Source organism: Abramis brama (genome assembly GCF_963993115.1).
Source record: "Abramis brama genome assembly, chromosome: 8".
NCBI classification, from domain to species: Eukaryota; Metazoa; Chordata; class Actinopteri; order Cypriniformes; family Leuciscidae; genus Abramis; species Abramis brama.
The window spans coordinates 8,184,519-8,202,041 of NC_139970.1; the positions used below are offsets into that span (position 1 = coordinate 8,184,519).

Consider the following 17,523-nt stretch of genomic DNA (forward strand, 5'->3'; position numbering starts at 1 on the left):
TCTCTCTCAATCTCATGCAAGTGACTGACAAAAGCATTTTTTATGTACCTTGAAACTGGTCATTTTGTAAACTTTTGCACATGACTGACAAAAGCAAATTGCATGTGCCTTGTAAATGTGTGCTCTGCATTTGAAATAGACAGTGCTTGTTTTCACATCTTTTGGAGCACACAATGTGCATCTCTTCCTTTTCTCTTCTCTGTCTATGACAGTTGAAGGCCCTAGTTTTGGTATTTCTATGTCTCTCACCAGTGTAGAAGAGGGCAGTGCTCGACGTAAATGTTCCTCAGCTCTTCTAGGAACAGCCATCTCTTGACTGTTCCCCCTCTTTCCAACCGGGATTCTCCTCCATCCATGCCAAAAGGCATTGTAGGCTGACACATCAATGATGTTGAAAAACAACACCATGGCCCATCGTGCTGTTTATCTCTTGCAAGAGTATGTGCCAGTAACCTTAAAAACAAAACAACAACACAACTCAGTAGGCTAGCAATGTAACATCATGTAATATTTCTCAACATTTGAGATGTTCTTAAATTGATCATACCTTAAACCATATTTACATATTCAAAAGAATAAAATAAATAAATAAAATAAAAATAGTGTTTCAAAAGAAAGCATATCCAATTATTATACACCATGTTAAACAATAGGTAATGAACAAAAATAGTGTAAATTTAAAAAGTAGCATACCTTATCAAGGTTGCCTTTTATACTACTTTTTTTGTAGTACAGGATGACTTCTGGCTTCTTGTCCTCCCTGGTACTCACATGGACGTCTTTGTGCAGAGTGGTCTTCAGTAGGACTTTTTTCTTTTTCTTTGGGCAGTATGACATAAGAGCATGTGTGTCGGTGAAGGCAAACTTGGATGAAAAAAGATCCCTATTCTTGTTGGTCACTATTGCAGGAGGAAGCTCGGGCTTCTTCCTTCTGATTGTCCCTACCATAATGGGATTTTTTTTTTTTTTTAATAGTTCTTCGTCGAGATTATAGGAAGTAAAGAAATCATCACATATCGCTGTATGTCCCTGGAGACCTGCTATCATTTCAACTCTCTTGTCCTGGTTCTTTTCTGAAACACCACTTGACTGTTTCCCATACGCACGCTGTCCAGAGCTTTATCCTGAATTTAGCAGGTTTGCTGGGGATATATTGTTTAAATGGGCATCTGCCCCTGAAAGCGGCTAAGCACTCATCTACTGTGACTTCTGGAACTTGAAGAGTGGCAACCTCTCATCCCACTTGTCCCAGAGCTCTCAAATTAGTGCAAGCTTGTCGTTTTCCCAGTGTTGAGGTCTTGTATCTTGGTTGTCAAACTGAATCACTCATGACAACACATGAAATGTCTGTTGTGACATTGTGGCACTAAAAATTCCCCAACCTGTGTCTGCATCCTATAAACTGGCGGTGGATTAATTTCTGGATCTGTAGACCCCAGACAGAATCAAGAGACCCATATATGCCTGGGTGTCTGTTCGATCAACCGTCTTCCAGTTGCCTTTGTAGACCCTTCTCCACTCCCTGGCATCATTCATGACATTTTCAGAAGAAAACCTGCCATGCCTCATAGATGGGGATGAAGACCAGGACAAAGTTCCATCTTTCGACCAGAATGTAATCGTAGCATCAGCTGGCCTCATTCGAGTCTGTAGCTTAGTGGTGCCTTCTTCGGATACATCTTCTAATGCACCTTCACTGCAAGATTCATATTTGCAAGCACACATGTACATATGTGAACATGAACATGATGAACATGCTCCTGAAAACGAAATTGTTCTCTTATTTTCAGTCTCCCCCATTCACTTTCAGTGGCCGGTCATTTTTGTCAGGGAACACCACAAGTGTGAATCTGTGCCATTTTGTACAAAATAAAAGCATTTCAATACAAATGCCCTGGTTAAACATTAAAGTAGACTAGTGTGATCAACAGTGCATTTTTTTTTTCATATTTAAATTTGATTGAATGCCTTTATTGTAATTACACTTAGCTGTACAATGATTATATATTTTTTTATTTCATATTGTGAAAATTGTTCAAAAATGTTTGTTTTTTTACTCAAAAACTGAGGTGCATAAGTTCAGATCAAAGAGGCCAAAGATTAATATAATATAAAACCAGTCCTAATTGAAAGAAAACAAGGAAAAGGGCCAAAAATAATTTTTATTTTTATTTTTTTAGAAGTTGTTTTAGTCTGTAAAATACTATAAGTTTCAGTCCAATGCAATAACATTAAATTATGTTTTATTAACAAAGTTCTGGAGGAGCACTCTCAGATAATTAACCTAATTAACGTAATTAACGCGAGAGGAGTGCATTCAGTTAATCAACTCAATAAACGATATAAGAGGTATACATACAGCAGACTTCGTACTGTCAGGGCCGGCGATTGCTATAGGCGAACTAGGAGATTGCCTAGGGCGAAAAAATGTGTTCGGGGCGTGGGCGCCCTCTAGTGTCGCCCTTAGGCCTACTTCCCATTAATCATAGAATTAGAATGACAAGCGAAACGTTAGGCCGGTGACACACTGGCTGCGTGGCGTGAGCGTGGCGTTTCTTTTGCGTGTCAGCTGCGTGGCGTTTTCCATGTCTTTGCACACCAGAAGCGTGTCTGACGCGGCGCTGCTGCTGCTAGGTGACATATGATAAGCCTCATTGGTGATATTCGACATATGGGGAGAGAGTTGTGGAAGGCCTATACTTCATTTTAAACATAAATATATAGCAGCAACGACAACGTCGGCAGTGTTGACGGCAAAATAGGCTACATAATATTTCGTTCTGTATTGATAGGTGCAGTATTTGAAAATCGATAATATTTTGTAAAATTACATTTATATTTGCATTTATGTCAAAACCTAGACACTTTTAAACATCAAAATGACATTTATTAATATGTATTCGTGTCAAAATGACATATAAACATAATTTCCTATTCAATTTTGCATGGAAACGCTTCCAAGACGCTTGCGTATCGCGTGAAAAATAGGCGTCGGTTCTATTTCTAGCATGCACGCGTTTTCCGCGCGGCTCGAGCCGCGTCTGAGACGCGCATCTCACGCAGGCAGTGTGCAAACTCTAACCTGTTAACATGGGAGCCGAAATAAAAACGGACACGCCACGCAGCTGAGACGCTTACGCCACGCATCCAGTGTGTAACCGGCCTTACGTTACATTAGGCAAGTGCTCAGCTGCTGGCGCGTTGGTCGCAAATATATTGGTCTAAACACTCTGGTGCACAGGGACGAAAACGGAGAAAAGAAGAAGATAAAAAGAAAGCCCAGTATAGAGGTAAATCTACTCATCTCAGCCAATAAGGTGTCAAACGAAATAAATGTACTTAGTATTGTGCATCACCTAATATTGGACGTTTCATTGCTGTCACTAAGCAATCACTAGCTAGCTAGTTACTTTGCTAGTTTGCTACGTATTACTGTTGATCTTTTATTATTTGAGATAGGGATAGAACTACAAGAACTTAAATCTTTTAATTTTGTAGTGGTACGTACCGTATCCATAATAGCACTTTTGTTTGTAGAGAGTATAGTTAATCCAGTTTATGGGTCATATTTTGTGTCGTTACAGGTGCTTAAGAGTGTTTTTGCAGTTTATGGAGTTAATCCATAAACTGTGCCATAGAATAGCCATGTGCCAGCAGCCATATCACCCTGTAGCCCAAGACTGGTTGCCCGCTGAAGCTAAGCAGGGCTGAGCCTGGTTAGTACCTGGATGGGAGACCTCCTGGGAAAACCAGGTTGCTGCTGGAAGAGGTGTTAGTGAGGCCAGCAGGGGGTGCTCACCCTGTGGTCTGTGTGGGTCCTAACGCCCCAGTGTAGTGATGGGGACACTATACTGCCAAAGAGCACCGTCCTTCGGGTGAGACGTTAAACCGAGGTCCTGACTCTCTGTGGTCATTAAAAATCCCAGGATGTCCTTCGTAAAAGAGTAGGGGTGTAACCCCGGCATCCTGGCCAAATTTGCCCCTTGGCCTCTGTCCATCATGGCCTCCTAATCATCCCCATATACTGATTGGCTTCATCACTGTCTCCTCTCTACCAATAAGCTGGTGTGTGGTGGGCGTTCTGGCGCAATATGGCTGCTGTCGCATCATCCAGGTGGATGCTGCACATTGGTGGTGGTTGAGGAGATTCCCCCCTTCTATGTAAAGCGCTTTGAGGTCTCAGAAAAAGCGCTATATAAATGTAACAAATTATTATTTAATTATTATTATTATTATTAATCCAATTTGGTAAATATTCTTGAACATTCTTTGTAGCATTTGTGTATGAACAATTTATTACAGGTGATCCTTCAAGTCATAATTTGCTTGTTGAAGTGTTGGAGTGACTATAAGGGCATTTTTGTTTGTTCATCCATTGTTTTAGTCACTATAATTGCATAGCAATTTGAAGTTGCATGTGAGTTTATGTTGAATTAGTTTGTTTCCTTGGTGGAAAACTCTGCTATTTTCCATATAGCTGCAGAAAAACCACATACAGGAGCATAGAATAGCCATGTGGCTACAATGTGATTAATAATTCCATTAACCATGAAAATGCTTTCCTCGCAACAGGATTCAGTTACTCTGAACTTTGCACTATGCCTCTTAACCTCAGTAACCTTAGTTTTACTGTGATGGGTGTAGTAAAGGACAATAATCACAAAACTTACCATGCTTTTATCACATTATTGGTAGTTTTAATGTGATATTTGTTGTAAATGCACAGCAACCACAACACTTACCATGCTATTACCACAGTAACTTTAGTTGTAACTAAATTGATGGTTTGCTCAAGGCTGTTGGATCTTCTGAATTTCAAACAATGCCATAACTTCTTGCTTTCCTGTGTTCTGCTTTAGCTCTCTTTCCCTTGGTAAACTGTATGCATGTATGTATGTGTATGTTAGAGTAGTTTAAGTGTTTAGTTAATCAAATCTTGTTCATGTCACACATAAAGTTGTCCGTGTCTCAAGCTAATTTCTGGAGTCTCTAATCATAGATCTTGACTACTTGATCTTAGTAGTACTGTAAAGTAAGAAAGACATTTCCCATGCCCCGGAAATGTACATTTCTTAGAAAAAATAAACAATTAACACTGAGTGTTCATGGGACAAACAGGTTAAATGATTGTAATATTAATTTACAACATTAAGTTAATTATATTAACTGATCCAAATATTCACAATCAATTATAACCAGTTATTATTGATTATTAACATTTCATAGAGCTAATTTGATACATCAGTATTGGTAGTTTAAAAGTTATATTTGTTGTAAATGCATAGTAACCACAACACTTACCATGCTTTTAATGCCTAATAATGTGAACATCCATCCATCCATCCATCTTCTTCCGCTTATCCGGGGCTGGGTCGCGGGGGCAGCAGTCTAAGCAGAGATGCCCAGACTTCCCTCTCCCTAGACACTTCCTCCAGCTCTTCCGGGGGGACACCGAGGCGTTCCCAGGCCAGCCGGGAGACATAGTCTCTCCAGCGTGTCCTAGGTCTTCCCCGGGGTCTCCTCCCAGTGGGACGCGCCCGGAACACCTTCCCGGGAAGGCGTCCAGGAGGCATCCGGAACAGATGCCCGAGCCACCTCAGCTGACCCCTCTCGATGTGGAGGAGCAGCGGCTCTACTCTGAGCTCCTCCCGAGTGACCGAGCTTCTCACCCTATCTCTAAGGGATCGCCCAGCCACCCTGCAGAGAAAGCTCATTTCGGCCGCCTGTATCCGGGATCTTGTCCTTTCGGTCATGACCCAAAGCTCATGACCATAGGTGAGAGTAGGAACGTAGATTGACTGGTAAATCGAGAGCTTCGCCTTGCGGCTCAGCTCTTTCTTTACCACGACAGACCGGTACATCGACCGCATTACTGCAGAAGCTGCACCGATCCGTCTGTCAATCTCCCGTTCCATCCTTCCCTCACTCGTGAACAAAACCCCAAGATACTTAAACTTCTCCACTTGAGGCAGGAACTCTCCACCATCCTGAAGCGGGCAAGCCACCCTTTTCCGACTGAGGACCATGGCCTCGGATTTGGAGGTGCTGATTCTCATCTCAGCCGCTTCACACTCGGCTGCAAACCGTCCCAGTGCATGCTGAAGGTCCTGGTTTGATGAGGCCAACATGACAACATCATCTGCAAAGAGCAGAGACGAAATCGTGTTGTCACCAAACCTGACACCCTCCGGCCCCTGGCTGCACCTAGAAATTCTGTCCATAAAAATTATGAACAGAACCGGCGACAAAGGGCAGCCCTGCCGGAGTCCAACACGCACCGGGAACAAGTCTGACTTACTGCCGGCAATGCGAACCAAGCTCCTGCTTCGGTAGTACAGGGACCGGACAGCCCTTAGTAAAGGACCCCGGACCCCATACTCCCGGAGCACCTTCCACAGGCCATCGCGAGGGACACAGTCGAATGCCTTCTCCAAATCCACAAAGCACATGTGGACTGGTTGGGCAAACTCCAATGAACCCTCCAGCACCCTGTAGAGGGTATAGAGCTGGTCCAGTGTTCCACGGCCTGGACGAAAACCACACTGCTCCTCCTGAATCCGAGGTTCTACTATCGGCCGTATTCTCCTCTCCAGTACCCTGGCATAGACTTTCCCAGGGAGGCTGAGAATTGTGATCCCCCTGTAGTTGGAACACACCCTCCGGTCCCCCTTCTTAAAAAGAGGGACCACCACCCCGGTCTGCCATCCCAGAGGCACTGTCCCCGACCGCCACACGATGCTGCAGAGGCGTGTCAGCCAAGACAGCCCTACAACATCCAGAGACTTGAGGTACTCAGGGCGGATCTCATCCACCCCCGGTGCCTTGCCACCGAGGAGTTTCTTGACTACCTCGGTGACTTCAGCTTGGGTGATGGACGAGTCCACCTCTGAGCCCTCGGCCTCTGCTTCCTCAATGGAGAGACGTGACGGCGGGATTGAGGAGATCCTCGAAGTATTCCTTCCACCGTCCAACGACATTCCCAGTTGAGGTCAACAGCTCCCCACCTCTACTGTAGACAGCGTTGGTAGGGCACTGCTTCCCCCTCCTGAGGCACCGGACGGTTTGCCAGAATCTCTTCGAGGCCAGCCGATAGTCCTTCTCCATGGCCTCACCGAACTCCTCCCAGGCCTGAGTTTTTGCCTCCACAACCACCCGGGCTGCAGTTCGCTTGGCCTGTCGGTACCCGTCAGCTGCCTCAGGAGTCCCGCAAGCTGGTAGGACTCCTTCTTCAGCTTGACGGCATCCCTTACTTCCGGTGTCCACCACCGGGTTCGGGGATTGCCGCCTCGACAGGCACCGGAGACCTTACGGCCACAGCTCCGAGCAGTCGCTTCGACAATGGAGGTGGAGAACATGGTCCACTCGGACTCAATATCTCCAGCCTCCCTCGGGATCCGGCCGAAGCTCTGCCGGAGGTGGGAGTTGAAGATCTCTCTGACTCTGCCAAACGTTCCCAGCAGACCCTCACAATACGCTTGGGTCTGCCGAGTCTGTCCAGCTTCCTCCCCCGCCATCGGATCCAACTCACCACCAGGTGGTGATCAGTTGACAGCTCCGCCCCTCTCTTTACCCGAGTATCCAAGACATACGGCCGCAGGTCAGATGAAACGACCACAAAGTCGATCATCGACCTACGGCCTAGGGTGTCCTGGTGCCACGTGCACTGATGGACACCCTTATGCTTGAACATGGTGTTCGTTATGGACAAACTGTAACTAGCACAGAAGTCCAATAACTGAACACCGCTCGGGTTCAGATCAGGGGGGCCGTTCCTCCCAATCACGCCCCTCCAGGTGTCACTGTCGCTGCCCACGTGGGCATTGAAGTCCCCCAGTAGAACGACAGAGTCCCCAGTTGGAGCACTTTCCAGCACCCCTCCAAGAGACTCCAAGAAGGCCAGGTACTCTGCACTGCTGTTTGGCCTGTAGGCACACACGACAGTGAGAGACCTATCCCCGACCCATAGGCGCAGGGAAACGACCCTCTCGTTCACCGGGGTGAACTCCAACACATGGCGGCTGAGCTGGGGGGCTATAAGCAAATTATAATGTGCTTATAATGTGAACAATACATGTTAAATAAATAATATCTGTAATGGACAACTAGACATTTAAATATGTTCATTGTACAAACCTTATATGAACCATATATGAGGGACAGGCTGAAATGTGATATTTTACTGTGAGCACTTTAAAAAAAAAAAAAAGTCTGAAAACTGTGCCCAACAGTATTTAGTAAACATAGTGTCACTATGCTTACTAAATTGCGGAGGGAGGGGGCTCAGGAGAAGGACGAAGAGCAGGTGAAGGGCAGACAGAAGGCAGGAGGGACCAGGACGGAGACGACTGTGCAGGCACCCATGGCGGAGACGATGGAGGGAGGAGCCTTAGTGGAGAAAGGGCTGATGACTCCAGGGGGCCAACTGACATAGGTGGAGCAGGTGGAAGCGGAGACCCGGATGGAGTCGGAGAGCCGACGAGCCAAGGCGATGCAGAGGATCCCGAGGGACATGGCGATGTCGACGGCTCTGGCGACAGAGGCGCAAGCGGGGATCCAGAAGGCCACGGTGGAGCCAGAGCGACAGAGGACCAAGGTGGAGCTGGAGGGAGTGAGGAGCCCAATGGAGCCAGAGGGACAAAGCAATGCCAGAGGAGGGTAGTCCCGAGGCGAGGGCAGTCCGACGAACGACCAAGGCGGAGGGGCGAGGGAGCCCGGCAGAGCTGATGGACTGATGGTCCACGGTGGAGATGAGGAAGGTGTGAGCCAAGGTAGAGCTAATGTACCGACGAGCCAAGGTGGAGTCCTGGTCGCGGAGGTCGGAGACAGATACCGGGGATCCACCGACCATGATGGAGCTGAAGACTGGCAGATACAGGCTTGGGGACAGACTCAGGTCTGGGAAAAAGAACAGTTCTTGGGGCAGGAACAGGTCTAGGAACATGAACCGTTCTTGGGGCAGGAACAGGTCTAGGGACAGGAACAGTTCTTGGGACAGGAACAGGCCCTGATGTGGCGGTGGCCATCCTGGCTGAGGGCTCAGGCGGTGTGGCGTCGGCGGCCATTGTGGCTGAGGACTCAGGCGGTGACAAGACTTTGGAAAGGGTGGTCTTGGCAGGACGAGACTCTGGAAGGGTGATCTCGGGGGCTGCTGGTGATTGTGGTTGTTCTCTGGATCGGGACATTATGCTCACCAAACACCTGCTGATGGCTTCCCTCCAGTTCAGTCCATCGGTGTTTGGGAGGTCAAAGGCCTGGTGGATATTGGCCAGAATCCAGAAAAGCAGCTTGAGGGTTTCATTGTCGAGGGGGCTAGTGACGGCTCGAAGAACAAATTTCTGCACGAAGGAGAAAAATTCTGTGCTCTCTTGAGCAATTGCGACAAAGTTAGCCCTGTCGTCCATATGGGCTGGTCTGATCTTCTGGCACGGTGGGTTGCAGGAAGGCAGACAGAGACAAGGATATGTAGTGATGTGACGTTCGGCACGTTCTTTCACTACCCAGTTCACAAGCACTTCACCATTCCATAATAATTTTCTTTTATTTTGATTATATATACCTACATGAGCCTTGCCTATGAACTCGTAGGATTAGGACTGAAGCTAAAGTTTATGTGAATAAGGCTGCATTTGTTAATCAAAGCAGATTCATAAGAACTGTTTCTGTACAAGTTAATTAGTCCCATTTATTTTATTTTTTTCATAAATTCATTCATACAGTTGTTTGTTCATACATTGTGTAAGAACTACATCAACACCAACACATGAATTATGAGGATTAATTGTATTGCTTTGTGGTTTACAGAGCACAAATTGATTTATTAAATGAAACAAACAAAAATGGATTTGTCTTCTGGGACAGAAGGCAGCTTTTCCAACTTTTGACCACAAGAAGTCGTTAGTGTGCAATAGTGATGGTGAAATGAAGCTTTGTGAGGGCTTTCCCCCTCGACTGTATTGTAAAATGGTTAATTACTCGAAGCTTTTCAAAACGTTGCAATCGGTTGCAAACTATGACATCTTGAGGTCAAAAGGTGGAAAAGCTCATTTCTGTCCCAGAAGACCCATCCATTTTTTTTATGTTTCATGTAATAAAACACTTTGTGCTCTGTAAACCGCAAAGCAATAAAATAATCCTCATAATTCATGTGTTAGTGTTGATGTAGTTCTTACACACTGTATGAACAAACATATGAAAAAATAAAATACAAATAAATGGGACAAATTAACGTGTACAGAAACAGTTCTTATGAATCTGCTTTGATCAACAAATGCAGCCTTATTCACATAAACTTCAACCTCAGTCCTAATATATATAATCAAAATAAAATAATTGTGGAATGGTGAAGTGCTTGTGAACTGGGCAATGAAAGTGCTTGTGAATTGGAGAGCTGACATTTTATTTTGTGGGTAATTCAAGAAATTAAAGATTTTTATTAAGGAACAGGACTTGTTCAACAGTGTGAGGGCTAAGTCTATTTTTATTTATTTTTTTACTACTACCGAAGGGCATGACACTCAAAACCTGCTCAAGGGGTTCGCGCTATTTTTGAATCTGATTCTGAATATGAAGCAGTCTCGTGACTGTGTAGAAATTAAGCTTCGGACGTCACAGATCACATGGTTAAAACAAATCAAGCTCCGATACACTGCTTCAATGTGAGATGTTTCTTTTTTTGATATAAGCTTCAAAGCCTCTGTGGCAAACGTCACATCACTAGTGTGCAACGTGTTGAAAAGCTTCGAGTAGTGAACCATTTTATGATACATTCAAGGGGGAAAGCCCCAGTGCTTCACAAAGCTTCATTTCACCATTACTAAGGATAGGTTTCCATAACGAAGGTTACCTTTAATTAAACAGGTCAGCAGAACAGGTAGCAACACCAACGCATTCTCATCCTTGGGCGTCATATACTGACGCTTTTGACATTTCGTCGACATCGAACGCACATGGCACCCTTTAGCGTCAATATGACACGCACAGAGCTTTGTTTGGTTATGGGTAGGTTTATGTCTAGTGTAGGGTTAGGGTTAGACCACTAGGAGGCGCCTTCTGGCCCATTTCTATCTGCGTCTCATATTGACACTAAAGGGTGCCATGTGCGTTCGATGTCGACGAAATGTCAAAAGCGTCAATATATGACGCCCTAGGATGAGAACAGGCTGGCAACACACATCTAAATATAACAGAGATCAGACAAAGACTGACAGAACAGACGGAACTTAAATACAAACACAGATTACACTGATTAAAGGGATGGTTCGGCCAAAAATGATATTTAACCCATGATTTACTCACCCTCAAGCCGTTCGAGATCCATATGTCAATCTTTTTTCAGACAAACACATTTTCAGTTATTTTAGAAAATGTCTTAGATCTTTCAGTGGTTATAATGTGAAGCTATGGGGTCCACCTCCTTCAAGTCCCAAAATGTGTATGCATCCTTCACAAAAGTAATCCATCCGGCTCCAGGGGGATAAACAAAGGCCTTCTGAGGGTAATCCGTGCGGTTTTGTTGTAAAAATATACATATTTAAAACTTTATAAACGAAAATAACTGGCTTCCGGTAGCGGTCGACGCGCTATTTAAATATGTATATTTTTATACATATAAAAAAATTTTTTTTTAAGTATTCTCTTTTATTTGACAATTTGTGTCACAGTCGTACATTTTAGAGTTGTACTCTAAAAAACACACAAAATCGCGTATCTGTAAACTGTCGTGGCCGTAGATTTTGGAATCCAACTCTGACAAAAACAGAATTACATACAATAGTTTTTTAAATTACGCACGAGTATATTAAAATTACACACAAATGTTTTGAATTACGTACGATTATTTTTGAAAGTGATTTTATTCCATACTAAACAGGTGATACAACTGAACTGATAATGACAATAACCATGGAAACGAAGGAGTGGCAGGAAAAGAACAAAGGAAAACAGGAATCAATCAAAATACAAACTGAAAGTCCAAACATACACTGACACATGACACACATAGCACTGAGGATTTCAAAAGGGACAGATAAAAATTGCTCTCCCTTTAAATTTTGAACTTGGTAAAGACATTATTGGATACTATACGGTTAAGCCGAGTTCAGACTGCACGATTTTCAAAGTAGTTGGGTCACTGTTCTTTTCACACTGCGTGACTATCTGGGGGTAACATTCAGTTGCTGGTGTGTTCACACTGCACGATGCATCGGTGACAGGATGTTTCACACTGCATAACTTCCAGGAGGAAGAATCGCCGACAACTTCTGTCTGGTCCGCAAACTACGTTTCGCAACCAAACACACGCGAGAAGTGATAAGGAAATAGCGCAAAATCCCACGTGCGTAAGACCGCAGTTCTCGCGCGAGACTGAAATTGTTATTAAAAATGATAGCCAAATCAATCCAAATTGTCTGTGCACTGATTTGCAGCGAAAAGGAGAAAAAGAAAAACATATTATGTATGAGGAAATGGCTGGGAAGACAAGGGGAGCAAGGACTGTGTGTTCTGCAAAGAGAGTTAAATAAGAGAGAAAAATAAATAATTTTGCAATGTGCTGCTGTTGCTGCTGGTCAAGCAAATGTTTGTGCTTTGTTTCTGTTTGATATAATTGTAAATATATCTATTAAAATACTGATATTGTGACCTATAACTCCTCCCCGAACTCCCCGCTGCTCTGTATCTTGCTCTCTCATTGGCTGTCGGTCATCGCCGATGTAGTTTTCAGTCAGAACACTTTCACACAGCAGGATTTTGAATTGCCGACAGGTCCAGATATTTAGCATGCCAAATATCTCACGGGCGTCGGCGACTCGTCGGTGATTCTCTCAGATCGCGTCTTTGCTCATTCACACTGCGTGATTGTCACTCGCGTGAACGAGCACAGCATAAGTGTAACACACAGCATAAGCAGTTGTCCTGACGATTTTTTCTTTGATACACTAACCGGACTTTGAGTTACAGCCAATTGAAATGTGTATTTGTTTGCTCTTCCGGGGGCCGTTGCTGGGCCCCTGGGGGTGGAAGGTCAGTACAATCTACACATATCTATTCTCCTCATCATGGACAACAAACTTTGTTGAGTCACATTTAAATATCTTACAATTTTTACCATACGTTATTACAAAACAGTTTATTGGAGGACACAGCATAAAGTTGATAAAATAGCATAAAGACAAATGAGATTCAAGATAAATAAAAATGGGTCTTCAAAAATACATTAACATCATATTAATCAATTCACAGCTGCTGAAATGAGTGAACAAAAATGAGTGCCACAGAATCCTATTCAGTCACCTATGATTCAGAAAACAGATTTGATATTGTGTTGGAAAATAATGATTCATTATCACAGCTAAACAAATTTCTTGCTCTTCCCTGTACAAGTCTTTATCATGTTCATGTTCTTCTTCCTCATCTAAACAGTTTGTTCAGTTGTACCCTACAGTACAACAGATGAACAGAAGATGGGATCACTGATGTGGTGTAGCTTTTTCTCAACTAGAAGGAGTCATACCTGTAGTATGTAGAGGCCATTGTCGAGCGTGAACTGCAGTGCTAATAGTGTCGTAATTGTGTGCCGTGGATAGAAGATCAACGGCCAAGGTCAGGATTTTTGTTAATAATACATTCATTTTGGTCTGTTTTTCACCAATCCCTATCATATACCCCCAGAACAATTGGAATATACATGACACATGTTGCATGGGACCATTCTCTGATACTTCTGAATCTTGATGCTGGTCACTATTCACTGCCATTATCTGGACGAGCGGAAGCGGATTTTAGTTTTTTAAATTTCTCCTTGTGTGGCCCGAAAAAAAAAAAGAAGGGCATACGGCATTAGAACAACACCAGGGTGAGTAAAAAATAATAATAAAAAAAATAATCATATTTTCATTTTTTTCTTTTAAGAAAGAAAATATTTTTATAATTGCAGAGTTTTATCTGACATTTTTACAGCATGACAAGCATCATTTATTATGACCTCAGGAACAAGGTAGTATTTTATTTTGTAAAATGTCACATCAGAATTTTACAGCAAAAACATCACATCAGAACACCAAAGATACAGAGAAAAGTTATTGATTACAGCGTGTCTGATTGTAGAATGTGTCGAGCTGCTGGATTCAGTGCAGCAGGAAGTAGGAGAGCAGAGAACAGCAGAGGAACAGGAAGCTCTAGGTGACACTCTGAGCACCGTTACACAGGTTCCCCTCACAACATGAGATGCTCTGAACATTTTTAACCGATGCCGTGGCATCACAAAGATTTTTAGAGACACAGCCTTTGCTAACCGTTAATGGGCCTTCAAAATTATCTGATGAAAAGAAAAACAAAAAACAAAGGCTGATTCAGTCTAAGCTGTACATTGGTATTTGTGATCTGCATCAAATGTTTAAACCTAAGAGATTTTAAAAGATAATGATCTTCCTTTTCCAGATTCTCACCTGTTAATGTAATGCAGCGGTCTTCGTCCCCTGAACAGCTCAATGTTTTTGAGCAGCCCTTTCCATCACAAGTATAACATTTCTTTCCATTTGGGACGGGATCTACAGAAGGAAAACAAGTATTCTTTTATTTTATTTTATGTACAAAATATCCAATGAAACAACACTCCTTTATCTGCTCTATTCAATCAGTTCATGACAGACAGCCACACCCTGCATTTTATTTTCTGATTGAATGTCATTTAGAAGTAAAATGAGTGTTGACTTTACAGAAGATTTGCACATTGCCATTTAAGTACAATACCTGGAGGATCTTGTCGGTTACACAGGCCTGTGTTACAGCAGGAATAATCGGCCCTCATATAGCCGTAGTTTAAGGAAAAACTTTGACAGTCAGAATCACAACCTTTAGACATCGCTTTAGAAGTAATGCCACCTAAAAATATGAATGATACAGGAAAGACCAATTAAACTGGAAAATTGATTTATAAATGTCAATATTTAGAACTTTTCTTATTTAAATTTTTTTAAATACAGATCATAACAATCTGAGAGAAAAAAATTAAATAAAATAAAAATCTTTGTAGAATATTTTGTGTTTAAAATTGTTAATTCCATCAGAAAAAAACAAGAATTTGTTCTGTCGCAGCTCCAGTAAATAATAATAATAATAATAAAAACAGCAGCATCTCCAACTTTAAATCATATTGGACTTACCAACTTGTGTTGCTCCTGTTGAACTGAAGCACCAAGAAGATCCAACTGGACATGTTATAGCCTTTTGATCTGCACAAGAATTTGTCTGACTATCGCACTCAAAACACTGGAGAGAGTGTCCTTGTGTAATAGAAAAGAGAGAAAGAGACATCAATTATCTGTATTTGTACCCAGTAAAATTACAAAATATTTTTGTCTTCGTACCTGCAGTGAAAAGAATGAAGAGAAGAAAAACTGAGATCTGCAGATCCATCTTTGATCAGGAGGTGAATGAAATAATGTGCTTGTTTCAGCGCTCATTTTATAGCGTATCAAAAGGGGAGGATCTTTATGAGAAAATTAAAGTTTAACAGAAATAGACATTTCTTGAAACAGAAACTTGAGCTCACATTTGACAGTTAAAGATAAAGGAAAATTTTATGAGGATTTCCTAGAAATGTAGTCTACAGTGTAAATAATTATTTGATCCCCTGCTGATTTATTAAGTTCCCACTTACAAAGAAATTAAGTGTCTATAATTTTTATGGTAGGTTTATTTAATGGATAGAGAATATCAACCAAAAAATCCAGAAAAAAGAAGAAAAAAAAAACACATTATATAAAGGTTATAAATTGATTTGCATTTCAGTAAGTGAAATAAGTATTTGATCTCCAAGCAAAACATGCACTTCGGGGAGAAACCGTTGTTGGCAATTAGGAGTACTTTCTTAAAGCGACAGGACATAATCTGTGTTCCACATGGGCACATAACCAATCTGTGGGAGGCAGAATCCTTGCTGGTTGGTAGGGCATAAGTGGGCGAACTTACAAAATCAGCCGGGGATCAAATAATTATTTTCCCCACTGTACTTAAATCAACCTTCTTAAAGTGATAGTTCTCCCAAAAACAGAAATTCTGTCATCTTTATTCACCCTCATTGCAGGAGCATTATTATGGAAGTAAAATAATGCCAAATGTTTTTGAAACCAAAAAGCCTGTTGAATTGCACTACTTGAAAAAAATATGCATTGCATACCATGCTTGCATTTTAATACATTGTATTTTAAGGGCTTGCATTTTTATGGGCTGAAATTCAACATGGTTGAATATTTAAGCTGTGAATATTTCAATTCAAAACATTTCAAACACATTTTCTTTATTAAAAATTCAATAATCCATATTCACCTTTCATATTTCACTTCCAAAATATTCAAACTGTTTAAAAATACAACCTATAATATTCAACAGGCAATTTTCGGTCCATTTTATTTCACTTTGCAAATTCGCCAGAAAATACTATGATGACATCCAGGAACTGCAGGAAAAGCAGTAGATTGCCGAGCATACTCTCCATCTGCTGTTAGTCGACCTCACCAGCAGGGGGTGCAAAAGCGTGTGTTGTTGTTGATGAAATAAACAGTTAGAGCAAGCCATTCATTCATAAAACTCATTTACAGTAATGTAAGTGTTTGTATTTGTGATTATTATGACGGATGTTTTATGTTAAATTCAGTGTCTTCAAGGTTACTTTTCCTGTGTATTCAAGGTTACTTTTCCTGTGTATTCTACATGCATCTTTCTCTACCGTGAACGAGATTATAATGTTATTCCCCGATGCGGATATACAGATCCAATTTGACATTTTTGAGGTTGACATATATTTCTCTTGGTTGTTTAGTTGCCATAACTTTATATTGCGGTGATGGCTACTAGGGTTTCCCTCAATACTTCAGGATTCCCCTGCTAGACATATAAAACGCTTAACATAGCTTAATGGACTAATACAGTGATATAAAAGACCAAACTTTCAGGCAAGCAGATGGACTCAGAATATGAACATAACGTGCAAACTTTAATGCTGAAATCAAGTGTTGATATTCTGAGTTTCTGAGTCCATCTGCTTGCCTGTAGCCTATATAGTAGCCGACAGCCTACATCTCCAATAGGGTGCGAGTTTGGTCATTTATATCACTGTATTAGTCCATTAAGCTACGTTAAGTGTTTTGTCCCGACGGAAGGGGAATCCTTGAGTATGAGGTATTGAGGGAAACCGATTATAATACCGTTCATGGTAGAGAAAGCTGATAACATGTAGGCTACACAGGGAAAGTAACAATAAAGTTAGTGAATGAAACATAAACACAGCTTTTGTGTCTTTATCATCTTTTGCATATATACTGACCCAGATAATCATTTCCATTTTATGAATGAATGTCTTGCTCTAACTGTTTATTTCGTCAACAACGCGCGCTTTTGCACCCCCTGCTGGTGAGGTCGGCTAACAGCAGATGGAAAGTATGCTCGGTAATCTACTGCTTTTCCTGCAGTTCCTGGATGTCAATGTTGAATTTACTGTTGAAATTGAACCACTGAATTTGTGGA

At 42.1% G+C, this 17,523-nt stretch overlaps 1 protein-coding gene across 1 annotated transcript; it reads right to left on the reverse strand.

Annotated features, from left to right (window-relative positions):
• Positions 1 to 13,974: 13,974 nt before the first annotated feature.
• Positions 13,975 to 15,414, reverse strand: LOC311088743 (urokinase plasminogen activator surface receptor-like; the record flags this gene model as incomplete). The annotated part of the gene is made up of 5 exons (XM_084123025.1): positions 13,975 to 14,314; positions 14,445 to 14,546; positions 14,749 to 14,880; positions 15,162 to 15,281; positions 15,366 to 15,414. 5 exons carry the CDS (start codon positions 15,412 to 15,414, stop codon positions 14,175 to 14,177), a joined length of 543 nt encoding a protein of 180 aa, XP_083979151.1. The 3' UTR covers positions 13,975 to 14,174.
• Between the last annotated feature and the right edge of the window lie 2,109 nt (positions 15,415 to 17,523).